General features: G+C 36.9%; 1 protein-coding gene across 2 annotated transcripts in view; it reads left to right on the top strand.

The window, feature by feature from the left end:
• The window catches only part of LOC105330257 (histone-lysine N-methyltransferase MECOM), a 38,884-nt gene that overhangs the window by 10,830 nt on the left and 12,145 nt on the right, over window positions 1-15,909 (top strand). Inside the window, exon 2 of one of the 2 annotated variants that reach the window (XM_066078291.1) lies at window positions 7,635-7,903. In XM_066078291.1, coding sequence (XP_065934363.1) covers window positions 7,635-7,903 — 269 coding nt within the window. Of the gene's footprint in view, window positions 1-7,501; window positions 7,904-15,909 lie in introns of those variants that run through there. The other variant, XM_066078290.1, reaches the window with a different exon arrangement.

Raw genomic sequence — 15,909 nt, 5'->3', positions numbered from 1 at the left:
GTCTAACATTCAAAGCTTTTTGTTATCCTGCCAAAACGTCACAGTAAAATTTATAAAAACAGTACATTTTCATTATTTGTACTTCATCTGGAGATTTTACATTGTTACACCTATATCTAATTGCAATGGTACTTGGTCTACATCAAACACTCAGGCGCTGGCGTGTTCGGACAATGCACCGAGGTCCCCGTTTGACCCCTCCCTCAGTGCAAAAATGAAGCGGTGTGGGGCCTTTGTAAAAAACATGCAAACCTGTATGATATTACTACATCCTTTCACCTTTACTCAGGTGAGATTTACCTGCAGCCTACTATTTCCTTTCATCTTTTCGCTGACTGGTGATGATGCTAGGCGATAAGCGAGGGCCAGAGCGTGTACTTACTCTCACCAAATACCGCTCTGTTATAAATAGATTATTATGGTATTGCATTCATATTGCAACATGAACTTGAGATCTTTCACAGGTGTGTAATAATCATATTTCTGCATATAATAAGTTCAGATGAAGATAAAGAGATTATGGAGGTATGAGACAATTGCACGTCACGTGATCACGACAACTCGCTGGGTGGGGTGGACTTGGGACGTATTAGGCTACTTACAGGCGACGCAGGTCAGAGTCCCACCGAGACAATCCGTGTTCAGGAACTCTCACGGAGAATGAGATCCTACGAGAGTTATTCGTGACGCAACTGTTCTCGTTTTACATTAAAATCACAGGTGACGGTCTCAAAACAAGATTTCTCTTTTTGCTTTGTGTTAAAAGTCAAAACTTGATCACGTAAAGGTGAGAGAGACCGCAGGGTCTTTGGGAAGATGCCGCTTACAATGTTCAATAAGATAGTTGTTTGTGTGGGACACACGAGATGGCTCGGGTACCGGTTCACCCCGCTAGATTCTATTTCAGCTTTTCAATGGATCGTAAGCCATAGTGAGACAGCACATTCCCTTCAAATTCAACATTTCAACAAAATGATTCATTGATAACTGATACTTTGGAAAAAGTCTCATGAAAAGAGCGGATGACATGGTTAAGTTTGCTTATCTATTTCTACTTTATATTTCCTGTGTAATTTGGAAAGAAAACCTTATGATGAATTCAAATATATGCTATATTTGATAGTGCAGTGTCCTGTCACATCTGTTTTGCACACATAAGATGATAATTTTATTCCAAACTGATATGTTAAATCATCATATTTACAATTAAAACCGTCATTTTCTCCGCTATTCATTTTATACTTAAGTGCTTAAATAAATGTCTCTGCAATCTGGACAAACATCCTTTTCAAAATAATTTTTAGAGCTCTGCATATCTTAATACAGTCTTACATGTGCTGTATGAGGCGCCTTGAGATATACACAAGTTGTTTTGATACTACTTAATCTTTGCCCATATATGTCTACAACGGAATCAAATTGAATTTGATCAAGAACTCTCAACCTTAGCTCTTCACCAATTATGTTTGATCTTTCTTAATTAAGAGAATAGCGCGTTCCCGCCCCGACACCGACTTCCGGTACATACTCATCACAGCACCGGCGGATCATTGGATATCGATATCGCATCCTACAAAAGATATTTCTTTTTCAATAAAAAACAGAATTTTTGTCCTAGTCTTATACATTGACAGCAGCGGCCTCCGCGCAGATAGATGACTTAAGGATTATTAAGAAATCCAAATTAAACCATCAACAGATGGTTCTTCATAAAGTGTCTCAATAATACCAAATCAATTGGAGAAAATGAAGAGACAAGAATGATTCCGGATGGGTTTGATTGCTTCGTCCCTGGTTACGGCGAAGTACGAGGTGCTCCGATGACACGTTGTGGTCACCAAACGCGCCCCGAGATTGATGCTGGTGTCATCCGTTCTTAGGCCGGCCCTGGTAATGACAATAAGATGGCGGCCTGGTGTTGCTGATGAGAAAAGCACATATAGGCGGCAACACTGCTTTCTCTGCTAATCTAAATCCATTGTGTACCGACAACATCTTATCTCTTACTCATCTGTGGCATTCTTTTGTCATAACCGGTTCGATATTGTCTGTTGCTTCAATTATAAATGTCCTTACCTTTGCTTTTTTGCCACTCATCTTATCTTCATATGAACAGCTATTGGATTCAATATTTCTCAAGATCTGAATCAATTTCATTAGTTTGTTTACTATTAATTCTTTGGTTTGTCAATCACCGTATTTTCTTTTCAATAAGTTATACCGGAACATTGTTTCGTTTGGTGTCGGTTGCGGGCGGAGTTTTAGGAATGCCAGGGCCCGGACACGCGCAACCAGACGGGTACCCGCCGATTATAAGGTTTATCTAACTCTTCCCTGCAGAATCTGAAACTCATTGTCAACAGAAACAGTCTGCCTTTATTGACACACTTAAGGATAAAAAGATATATTAAATTGTTAATTGGTGTCCACTGAGTAAGAAGCTATGGTATCTTATCTCTGAAGTCAGCCGAATTAGCGCGTTTGTCAAACCCCGCGCGCGACTTTGTTTGCATGGCGGACTTGGTTATTAAATGTGTCGAGATTTGCCGGAAGTGCCTACTGATTTGTACTTGAAATTAATCTTAGATTTTCAGAGACTGTTGATGCAACTCTGTGTCCATCTGCTCTGTGCTCTCCAAAGTCCCTCGCAAATCATTCTTAATTTTCCGTCTTTTTAAAAGAGCAATGCTCAGAACTTCAGTTTATTAAATTCTGCAGGGTTTTGTGGAACTTGATGAAAGTGAATTTTATGTTTTTGTGACAATGCAGATAATTAGCACGTTCGAGTAGACACATATTTGTGACGACATGAAATGATTGGGCAAATACGAGACAGTGTTTCTTCATATTAAATTCAAATTGACATGAAAGTGATATGGTAAAGTGACATTTTTCTCCAAATCGCTTCTAATGACAAATAATTTGTGGTCCTTAATGTTTAAAGTCTCAGCACAAAGATACAGTACTTTAATTCTATTTAATAATCAGATCAAAAGAGCAGGGAGAGTGAGTGGAGAATTGTGCAATCACACCCCGGTCCACCATTACTATTAACCCCGCTCATAAAACACTTTGTTATACATGTCTAATCGAAAAATAGTTCTGTCAAAAGAATTTTTAAATGAATTTTGTATTTCCTTGTGAAAGTGAACTGATTATCTCCATTGTTGAAAGCTGCAATTAAATCTTTGCATTTGAGACATGTGCACACATCCCCTGCATTAATTAGCTTGTTTCGTCTTCTCGTCACTGGTTTGTTGTCCTCGGAGAAGAGTTACAGCAATGCTCATCAATTACGTCATTGGGTCTCTTAATGACGCAGTTGACACCAAAGGGGACCATGCTACAAAGCTTTACTAGTGTTTCACAGACACCTGATGTTCGACATTTTTCTCGTAATACAAAAAATAAACCGTCCTCTATCTAAGTATCTTATAAATATTATTAGAAAGGGGGTACTTTTTTTAACTACGAGAAAATATATCTATAACGTTATGTGCATTTTGGGGATTTTCCAATATAATGTCCATTTTAGGCCCAATTCAATTATATAAGTATTTAAGTATGTAAATATATCTTTAAGAAGAATAGAAATGAAAATCATTTTCGGTTCTTGAATTGAAAATTAGTCTTGCGATTTAATCGTTCAATCGCCCTTTTCTTATAAAATTAGTAAATCTATGTACTTGCTTAAAGAGTGCAAGGAGGATCAGGCGGGGTAAGAGAAAGGGAAAAAAAATCCATCTCTGCATCCGGGGATTGGGTGTTTGAGGTCCTGACGATTCACGCTACAGCGGGTTGCCACCCAAGATCATCCCCGACTCATCAGAATGCCATCTCGAATTTCAATACCCTCGACTTAAAGCAGATAATGAACAAGATGCTTTTTTAATTTCAGAAGTATTTTTACAATAATTCGGGTTGTAAATTCTCGATTCGATATAACGTGCACTGATCCCTTTATCCCGCCGCCCCGACACAAATTGAACTTGTATTTTCCACTACACAATTTACCCAAAGGACAGTTCACAAACAGAAGGATCCATCAAATTGATCAATCAAACTTTTTTTAAAGCTCTCTTTTTTCGTTTTCCACACCCCCAGAAAGCATATGAGTCATTCCAATATTTAGATTTAATTTAAGATTGTAAGAAAGATAAAAAGGAGAGTTCTCTTCATTTAATATTTCAACCCATTTCTTTTGAAGCCGTGAAATACAATAAATCACATGACATAGGGATTCCATCGAAGTTGCTTTACTTATTACAAAGTGTTAGTTTAGATTCAAATTGATATGCCTCATTAATTTGTTAATATTGAATAGTATCTCGGTAGGTATGAGATATGAGTTATAGATTTCATGACGACACCTGGCTTGATTGAAGATGTAACTTTAACACCTATGATCGTTCAAAGTGAACACTCTACATATAGATTAACACTTCGTTATTGCTGTCTTTTCTAATATAATTTGTTTTAACAATTCAAATATGCAAATAATCCCTTCATATACAAATTTTGATTTTCAAGAATCTAATTTTTCTTAAAGGACATTAATTACATTTGGGGCAATCGTAGTGTTATTTTTGTCTTTCATGCAGGCTTTATTAATTTCAATTTTTCAGGAGAAGGGGTGGGGGGGGGGGGGGGGCGGATCCCTTCTACGTCCACGCATAAGGCATATATACTGTTTCTACATTTTCTAGGGTTAATGGTGCACTGTATATGAACGTAATGATGCAATTGAATTCGATCACTTGAGATCGTAGACTGCTATCGCTACAAAATGGCTACATCTTGTGTCTTCGGTACCGCGGTCTCTTTACGAAAATAAACTTCCAGGGGAAACTGTCTACAGTCTCTTTGAATGACAGAAATTGTCAATGCGCATGACGATTGTCTCTCACAAATTTCATTATTTTCCGAATTAAATCGCCTGGTCGCTCCGGATCCGACAATGAATTCTCGACCGGAAACCGCGACGTCATTTTCATTTCGATGTCACTTTCGAAATTAGTTTTCTCAATTTTATCAAGGTTGTCAATGCGCTTGACTTCTTTTTTCAAAAAGTTTGAGAAATCGCGTAGAAAATGGACATATTTTCTAAGAGACACTAAAAGTTTTCATTAGTCTTCGTTGATAGAGCGGTAACAGCAGACATATTTACTAATGAATCGGACAGACGGATTTACAAGTTAGTTACGGTGCTTGGAATTAGATTGAATTAAAAGATAAAGGACAAAAATAATGATTTGCTAAGGCATAAAAAGAATTTTCAAGTTTTTATGCCTTGGCATAAAACAGTTACCATTCAAATATGCATTGAAAAAATTGCTTACATTTTGAGATAACGTGTAGATAATATTTCATTTTATTTATTTATTCTGTCTCACAAATTACCAAAACAATTTGACATGATGGTTATCAATTTCTATAATAAGAAAATAACATTGACAATTCCACCCCGAAGATAGTGGAAAAAGTTATTCCATAACTGCTCAACAAGAAGTAATTTTATTGAACTAAAAAGAAACTTAATCGTTGTAATCTAGAACTAGCATTAAATATTGCAAGTTTTATGGAAACCATTAGAGACGTTTAGCTGATATCAAATTAGTACCCCTCTTCCTATTTTATGAATCCAAAAACTGTTTAATTCTGACAATGAAATATTCGAGCCTATTATCTAGTTCGTGTACAGCCTCTTAATGATAAAATAAAACAAGAAAAAATCATCGAAATTCTGTATTTAATTAAAAGATCAATTCTACGACTGATGGTTGGATTCTGATAACAGTTCTATATACTGAACGTCGCAATCGAACGCGACAGCGCCGGGACATTTAAGGTCTCCGATTACGGTTTTCTCCGCGGCGCACATCCTGACGCAGGGCCCATTTTCTAATCCTTCCGTAGTCTCGACATCCTCTCCACTCATCAAACCAGATGATAATCCCAGCCCCGGCTTTTCAATTCCGTCCGTGGCTTTTATTTTCACCCAAATCATCATTGTTATCACTGTTGCCGGGATAAGAGAAGTTTCGGTGATTTTTCCTTAAATTAGCTTATAATTACACCCCAATTACATCGATCCGCGGCTATTAAATTGTCTCTTAAGTTGTTCGTTTTGTGAAAAGTAAACGATTAATATTAATAAAACCGTTTGCTTGGTTTTTAATTTCATCTGATAAGGCGCGACTAGCATCCTCCGTAAGGTTGCTACAAACTGCTTTTCTATTGTCTAACCTAAGGCCATTGTCATAACATGATTGCGCCGATTCCCGCTATGTCACGCTAATCTAACGGGCTTTCTATGGCGGCACCTTCATTTTCAATAATTACAGCTTCTGATTTTTTTGTTTTTTATTGACACTGCCTCTTTTCATCAAACATAAATTATTACCGCGTTTTCATGGACAATTTTCAAAGCTACTTGTGGAATAAATCTTACAAACGGAAAACTTCTTGGAATAATCGATAATAAAATAATGACAGAGCTTTGGTTATTTATTAATATAGTCGGTTATTAGAGTGACATGTTTGTTATTGTAAAAAAGTGAACAATTAAAAGACATTTTTGTTTTGAATTTATATGCACTTAATTTGCTAATTTTATTTTAAAATTTTATCTTTTCTAAATTTTTAAGCGCCTTCTCGTTTATATTCATTTTAATATTATTAATGTTGTTCATGATCCTTTAAATAAATGTTTTTTTTGTCTTGTGTTATTAAATATTTCGTGAATATTTATAAAATAATATTTGAAAGAATTTGTAAAAACTTATTTTGCTTTTACCTCATGTAAACTAAAATATATATTTTTATGAAGTCTTCTTAAAAAACGATACTACTTCCTTTATTTTGTTTTGCATAAATACCACCAAAAAACCCTTTCATTTACAACAGAGAACTCTTTTAAGATTCAAGTAAATTAGGCAATGCATAACGGCTCAAAAATAAACAACAAATAACTCTTTTTGTAATATTTATGATTTATGCCATTAAATGATATTTAGAATACTAGATAAAATTTGTAAAACTCTCTCATCTAATGGAGTTACTCATATCGGTGTCATGAGGTAAAGGTACTCTTATTAAAATTGGAATGTCTCTTGGTTTTTTTAATATTCAATTTCATATAAGAATTTTCTTTCCGTCGCTGGTTGGGTTTTAAATGACAGCTTCGTTTGTTTGTTTATTTTTTTTGTAAGTATGTACCCAACTGGCGCTGTCAATAAAAGCAATGATGACATTCTGAAAAGTCAGTTGTGCAAGACTCGGCCCTTTCTCTAGACAATTAGGTTGATGTCTTCAGGATTCCTCGATTCGAACTAAAGCACGCATTATAGAGCTGTAAAAAGGGAAAATTAACAGGTGTTTTCTAACACCTGTACAAATTAGTCTGAATAAGACGTCTCCCATTTTTCTGTCAGTAAATTGCTATTTCTGTTTGTGAAAGTTAGGTTTTTGATCTCGTGGGAAATTGTTTTATTCTGCTGATTTATGCTACTGGAATATGAACCCGTCTCTTTCCAAGCGCCGTGTTATTAAAAAAACATCTCCAATGAATAAAAGCTTATACACATCTAGTATCACTTTCAAAAGTTTTGAAAAAACTATTTTGTTTTCAACAGATGGTAGTGATGAAGAGTACGAGACAGCTGAGGATGTGCACGATGAAATAAATCCAGCAGCATCCACTTCCGGGGAAGTAAAGTCTGAACATCCTCCGGTCTACATCCCGGAAGATATTCCAATTCCGGACCGGTTTGAGTTGCGAGAGTCTCGTGCGTTTCCAGGACTGGGAGTCTGGACTAAGCAACTCGTACAGAAAGGAGAAAAGTTCGGACCGTTCTCAGGAGTATTGTCATTTACGTCCAACAACTCAGCAACCTCATGGAAGGTAGGCTTTGTACAATTACAAATTCCAACATACCTGTCCACAGGTGTGAAAACTACAAAAAACACGGAAATCTTCTATGCATTTACAACAGTCATAAATCATTTATCAAAGATAACGAAGAAATAAATTCAGGATTCGATAAATGATTTCACTAAAGACTTTTAATGAAAGTGTATACGAGTTTTAATACCTGGGCTTTTAATAATTCAAGAATGGAAAAGTGATTAAATCGCCTATCTGTCGACAATGAGTACACATACATTCTTATCCTTTTCTATATCTCTAAGACATGGCTTCGAATTGTACCCAATTATATCGCTTAAGCTGAGAATGATAGCAGGATTGTCATTGTTTGAAATGGATACGGACAAAGTTATGACTATTTATAACACAAAATGCATTAACAGATAAAGGGCCGTCAAACTGTAGACACAAATACGAGCATGTTATATAACCGTGTATATACATTTCTACATCTGAGGGGCGGTTATATCAGCCATTGCATCAAGGTTATGTAGATAAAGTGCGGTGCATCATAAATTTCATCAAATTAAACAGTGTTTGTGTGCCTTGTTTGATTTGATAACCCTCAAATTAAGATAAGGCGTGTTCCCTTTGTTTGCTCGGTGATTCTTTAGAGTAGGCCAGATATTTGAGAAGTTTTTATCTTGTTTGTCACTGGCAATCTAAACAATCTCGGATTGTCACAAATTTGTGCATCACGGAATCACTTTGGGTTTTAGTTTCTCACATCGCGGGACTGTGTACTGTTGGGCCGCGGGACACGCGTTTTAAAACAAAAGATCCCCCACAATATAGGGGATATATCGTATCATAATTCCCGTATTATGGGTAATTCAAGAGGACAAAAATACTGTTTCCCCGTCTAACGAATATAATGACATATAGGTCAAAGTTATGAAATGATGTGCACACTTTGGTTATTAAAAATGGAGTTCTGAACATGTTGGTGCACACGGATTTCTGTGACTTATTTTTTTCACACTGTTAATCATTAGTCTCAATTTTCCCATTTCATTAGCGTGTCGGCCACTTGAAGAAATAGAACCACTCTATATAGTACTTTATAACTATCACTTCACTGCACTGTACAGAAAAAGAGTTTCTTATTCTGTAGCTCTAAATCTACCAAGGACTAGCGACATGTACTTAAAGCGGCCATGCATCTTAAGCTCACCAGGCGTACGTAGAAACAAGATATCAATCTTTATTCCATGTGTATTGTTTCCTGTCAATTCTCCGATTCTTGTGCTCCATTATTGCTAAGTTCTATGCTGTCATTGAAGATCTTCGTAAAAATTCTATTTGAAAAAAAATTGACATGAACTTTTCATTAAAAGATGAATCTGAGATATTGATAATGCAATCACGATGGCATCTGACCACAGCGCCCCCTGGGTCGCTTCTTTTTCACTCTCACAGAAGCGGAATGGATATTAGCCGATCTTTATTGAATAAATAGCTTTGTTATCAAATTTAATTAAGACCTATTACAGTATTGATTTCGCGGCGACAACTGCTTATTGTCTCGGTGTATGGAGAGTTTGAGTCTCAGTCTTTCCAATGATATGATACGTACACGAGATGATGGATTGGAATCATTCCCTTTATCAAAGATATCGATGGGTTTCAAGATGACAGCTAACCTGATATTCTGCTATTTTATACTGCCAATGACTTGTGTTGCAAAAACAACTCGATTAAAGTTTTTTCGTGTATGAATGCTTCTTCTTATGCAATCGTAAATGACTGTCTGTTCTCCAGCCAAACACCTCCATGAATCATCCCCGGTATTTCAAATCGATGTCACCTAGAATTTTTCTGCAAACCTTAAGGTCAAAGAAACTGTCTCGAAACATTCTCTTCCCACATTCTGAGAACAGAGCAATTTATCTCGCTGGAAGAGATACATAATGAAGCGAATATCGGAGACAAATTCTTTTTGACTTTTTCATTAAGTGATATTAAATAGTTTTGTCCGGTTCTTTGGGGTTCCTTGGAGACATTAGGACTATCTGGACTCGGGAAACGATGGGGTTTCGTGAATTGCAAGGGGACAACTAAAAACCCGAACTGTCGTGTGATTAATAGAAATACTCTTGTTACTGACTCCTTCAATTTATCTTGTCCTTCCTCTGAATTAAGGTGTAATGAAGTGAATAAAAGCTCTCGCACAGGGCGCACGCGGTCATAACAGAACGACGATTTGACCAATTGTTCTTTTATACATGTATATGACTAGAAGATATAATATTAGATGCTGTATCCCCCATATTTCGAAACTCTGTTTTTTTAGTATTGTTTGGAATCACGTTGACAAGAAAATTAAAATAAGTGTCAAATAGATGTTTTTTCTAAGTGCAACAGCTTATCCAAATAATGGTACAGTCATGTCAAACACTTCATTGACAAAGTTACATTTGTTCCAGAATAGATAAACGATGCAGTATATGCGCATATATTTTTAACCCCCAAAAACCCTCTATTTAATATCAATTTATTACAAAATGGGGTTGTTGCAGTTTCCAGAAAATGCTGGGAAATATTGGCAAAGAATGTTCATATTGGGATAGAACAATGTCAGACATCACAACTGAGGAGGATTAGGGTGTCTCTGGTCAGTTAGGGGGCGGGGACAGATAAATCCCACCGCCTGAGCGGTCAAATGACTGTTCATCCGGGTAATGCAACAACCAGTGATGAGTTCAAGCAGAAGTAATGACGTCACAGATGTGCACAAAATATTAGATAAATCTTGTAGTAGATTAGAGAATTTTATAGTAACAGGTGCTTTTTTATATCTGGACTTTTTGACACAGTTTACTGAGAGACAACAAATTTCTCACAGAAAATTTATTTCCCAAATAAAAATTTGATTCTGTTTCATTTGTGTACTTATTGTGGTTATCTTAACTTAAACAACAGCAATGTGATTTCTGAGTTCTTCCGGTTTCCTTTATCAATGTATATTGTATCTACAATTGTCTGCAGACATCGGAATAAAATTCACACGATGTGGGGTGTTTGGACAGTGCCACACATTGGTGGCACCTCCGCAAGTTCCGAGTCTGCGCGCCATAATTACCCCGCTTTGTAACTCGCACATTATTTGATGGAGATAAGAAAGCGAGGCATGTAATAGAAAAATCAACAGGCATCGTAAGAAGAGAGGCATGGAAAATGAATTTCACATTTTTGTCGGCTGATCTTCGTCACGTGTTGACACTAGCGGGAAGATGTGTGGGAAAATAGCTAGGGATGCAGATATCTGTCTGTTTGTCATTCGATAAACCGTCATCCTCGCAAAAACATATGTATCTGTAGGGTCATGTGTTGTTTCTCCTCTTCAAGAGTCCCACGCGATGAGAGAGAAAGAAAAGAAAGAGAGAGGGAGAGAAAGAGAAAGCCTGTCTTTATCCTTTCTAATTATATATCAATATGTTTTATTATGCAACATGCGCCCGTTCAGGACATGGTAATCTTGAAGCGCTAGCAGAGTTAATGTCCCGCTCATAGGTGGTTATCTAGGGCGAGTTAAGCATGAAATTATGTAAATTAATTACAAATTGGAAACATGGCGTTGTCTATATTAGGGACACTAGTTATCTGGGCGAAACGCAAAGTGTGTCTCTTTCATCTTATCTCAGCTTGGTGCAGCTTCATAGTATACATGAAGGCCTATTATATTATTAGGTCGCAATTTCAAATAAAAATGGTGAAAAAATATTCAAGATGGCGTCGTTCTTAAGGTGACAAAATATCTGTCTCCAGAAGACAAAACCAGTAGCGGCTAGGACGGTGGTTCCCGGTTTGGATTCCGTAGTGCTTCCGGAAACTCTCAAGAAAGTATAGCACGATTACTAAGTGCGGCATCTCTGTCTTACAAAGATTTCATTAATGGGAGCGAATCTTTCTTAACCTTTTTAAGAGATCTTAAGAGCAGGATGCAATCTAGGAGCATGATAATTTCACAGGATATCTGAATCATCTCGGTCATTTCTTAAATAACTTGTACAGTCCAATGCTGTATTGTTTGAATTATTTTTCATAAGCATACTAGACGCATAATTGTGCATGTTTTCTTAAACTACCTATTTCAGTTAAGACGTTTAAGTAAACAAGAAATTATGTTAAATGTTTACCTATCTATTTATTATAAAAGCTAATATCATTTTATCCATTTGGGATAATTCAGTAACGGAATATGATTTCACAGCCTTAGCACCATAAAAAGTAAGACTAGATCTCATCACAATGGTATCTTACATACACTTGTTCTGTTGCGGTGTCTGGAAGTTTCATTCCCAGGCTTTTTGAGAGATCTCAGCTCTGAAATCTGGGTGATAATGATGGGAAAGTAAAAATGACACTGGTTCTAACAAACCACAGATCTTCCGCTCCCCCAAACATGTGGCTCCTGTCACCCCTGGTCGCTGCTCTATATAGCCCCACTTTTTATACTGTACCCATAGCATAGACAACACCCAGACTCCGAGGTAGGTCCAGAATTTGGTGCTAAATCTCTGCGATTGTATTTGCTTTTAATCCTTTATTTTGATATAGGGTTAAATAGTGCGTATTGTCTTGACGCAATAGGTAAACAACTTAAGTCTTTGTTTTTAAAGGACAATGTTATGCATTTAATTGTTGATGTTTTGTTGTTGTGCATTGGTACTGACGTAACGAATGCAGTGTTGTGCAGCGTCTTGCGTCCCACTTTGCTGTCATGTTGTCAAGTGCTCATGTAGGTTGACTGTATGACCAGTTGGGGGGGGGGGGGGGGGGTACAAACACCCCCCCCCCCCAACCTGACAAATGTGCGTGTTCAACTGCACCAAACGAAACTGCTAAATGATCCTTTTTAAAAATATTTAATGAAAGTCTTGTTCCTTTTCAACTAAAACCTTATTTAATGACTAATAAACGAAATATGTTAATATAAAATTACGATCCTCATTTAAAGGGCGCTAGAAACGAGCGCTTACGACAAGGGAATTTAAGTTTGTCAACAAGTTAATTGTCGTTTCTGCGGGAAGAAGGGGACGTTAATTTGATGTATCATGCCATATCCCCAGCGCTACAGCATCCCCACGACTCATGACCCTGCGCCAGGGTGATTGCTTATCGAGGGAGCAGCGCGGGGAGGGTTCATTGTAGTGCGTGACATTATCGAGTTAGATTTTGTCGCGACGGAGGACAATTTATAAGATACACCGTGTATCCATCACAGTTCTCATTACAGATGCATGTTGCAATCCAATGAATACTTATCTTTTAATTTGTCTCACAGTGATCAGAGAATGAAAAAAAAGTTTAATACGTGAGCCCCGTCCTGCGTCGCAAATACCAACGATATCAGTTTGATATGGCGCGCGTTACATGTACTGGTAAAGTTGAGCATTGAAGAAACAAGTCCACGGCCACTACTGGACATGAGTCAGTAATCTGTGCTTTCTATAAGGTTCATCCCAGTAATCTGCTTTCTGGAGGTTTTTAAAGAACTTAAAATCACAATCCGAAGTCACGACGTGCAAATCGGATCGACGTTGAACATTTGTATCGATATCTGTATATAAGCACAAAATTGGTGACAGATTGGAGTCATTAAAGCTGAAAACATTTGTTTAAATGTTCTTATATTGAGTATTTTAAAAGCACAAGGCAAAGTGTGCAACTGTAAATGTCAACTCAATTTTTTGTAGATAAAATCATTTAACAAGGAAAATTAATTTTAAGATTTTCGTTTCGGCTAAGCTTTATCAGAGATCTCAACAAAAAAGCAGTATTCATCAAAACAAAACGAAAAGGAACAATAACAGTTTCTCGTGTCGCTTTCTTGTAGAGTACAGTGACTGTAAAGTCCCTTTTTATAGAATTGATTGCCAGGTGTCAGAAATATTTGGAGAAAAATAAAATACCGTGCCGAACATAACATTTATTAAAGTTGATTTTCTAAAGAAAAAAATATTTAAAAATGAAAACTTTAATGATACCATTAAATACACAAATGTCATGTTCTGATAATAATGAGATCCCATACTAGCGAGAGGAGAGTGATTGGAGAGTGACAATGAGAACAAGTCGGGTTCGTCCTCCCTTGCTTCTGTGCTGATGTGTGAACAAACCTCAGGACCCCGCGAGAGAATGTACGTCATATTGTTCGCCGAAGATACGGGGAGGAGCGAATTTGGCGCGTTCAATAAGCAGACGAGAGGCACTGGGTACATAGGTTTCTTGGAGGCATTGTCAGAGGACAATAGAGACGATGTATAATCTAGCCCTGTTAATATCGCTCTTGTCAATCGCCGTCCCATCTTATTTATTCGGAACTTAATTGAAAAATTATAATCTTTTTAATTCCTAACGTAAAAAAATATACCGTTTGACCCAAGTCCTCGTCGATACTTAATTCTGTTGTCAAATTGATCTTTAATCGTGGGTAAAGCAGTTTTTAGAATTAATGAAAAAAATGCCGGGATGTAATCTTCTCATGTTGTATCTAATAATACAATGAGTGTTGGAATTCCGATCTCTCGACGTGTCATCTCTAAGGGCCGGGGACAAATGATTATTTTCTCCGCTAAAGTAGCTCTCAAATTAGAAATTTTCATATTAATAATAAGGCAAACTAAATGAACAGATTCACAGATGCAATAACCCGAGATATTTGAACCCGATCTTCCACTTGTAAATCGTTCACCAAAGTGCAATGTCACCCCATTAAGATTCAATTTATAGATTTTTAAATTTACGAAATGACTAATTTAATGTTACATTGAATATGAAGAATTATAAAGTTGTTTACGGTGTTTTTGTGTTAGGTAGTCCTCCGCAATATGCAGAGGCAACACCGCGAGATTTCGGCGAGATTTCATCGGTGGCAATCGACTGCCTCCATTCTGAGGTGTAAGCGATGATGCATCATTAATTTTTCTGTTTAAAAATCATATTTCAAAAAATGACAAGATTGTTTGCATTAGTGCCATCTCAGTGGGCATCGAGAGACGTCTGTGAAATATTTTCATTTACAATTAAGGATCCCCGCGCAGGCTTCCAAGAGTTTCTCCCTGAACACATGGTGGAGCTTCGACGTCGTGAGATTTTGTTTCGAAGGTTGAGAAATAAACAATCTTTATCGAAGGTCAAATGATCGTCCTCAGTCTGATCAAAATAAACAACTTCTAGTCTAACCTAGTTTTTTAAGTTTTGGCTTGCAGGATTTCTCTAACTATAAACAATAAATTCGCCCACATCCCATACATCTAAACACTATACGTGTTAAACGTATCATTTATATGATGTGTTAGTACACAAAAAATTGTATATGCAATTATGATAAGTGTTAGATTTTGATCTTTAAAAAAACCCCACTATTTTAGACTATTGCAGATAGATCTCTGAAAAATAATGAACGTATATATTTAGGAAAATCATAACATAAATATGAAACAATGTATTTCTCTTTACCGAGGGGTTGTTTCATTTAAACAGGATGTATATGAAATAACTTTACAGATGGTAATATTGTGATAAAATCAGACATGAAATACTTTCAGAAATATGCCATTTGTTTACATGCTTCTGGCCGCATGATACAACATTTAAACCCTCAACAAGGCATGCTAAAGGAAAGTGTGTGTGATGTAGTCACCTATGACCCACCGAGAGGACCACAATGAACCGATTATCTCTTGTCCAAACAGTTGTCCCTTGCACAATAGCGCCAAAATAAGATGATAGCGCTCTGAATGAGCCTTGTCGTTTAGTTTGTTAAGTTGGAACATCTCACTCTACTGCTATTCTAAATATGCCCCGGTGTCATCTTTATACAATGCTTGTGTGAGTTATGTCATCATTTTAAAGTGTGTTATGTTTTGGGGAGCTTGGATCGGCCTGGGAAGCCCAAGATGGCAGAGATAAGGAGGAAGACAGTGTGTGTCGTAACGGAGGAAGAGTTTCCCAGGAGTTTGTCTCTAACGGAATGC

The sequence above is a fragment of the Magallana gigas genome, chromosome 3, assembly GCF_963853765.1.
Source record: "Magallana gigas chromosome 3, xbMagGiga1.1, whole genome shotgun sequence".
Classification (NCBI taxonomy): domain Eukaryota; kingdom Metazoa; phylum Mollusca; class Bivalvia; order Ostreida; family Ostreidae; genus Magallana; species Magallana gigas.
This window is presented reverse-complemented; position numbering and strand designations above follow the sequence as displayed.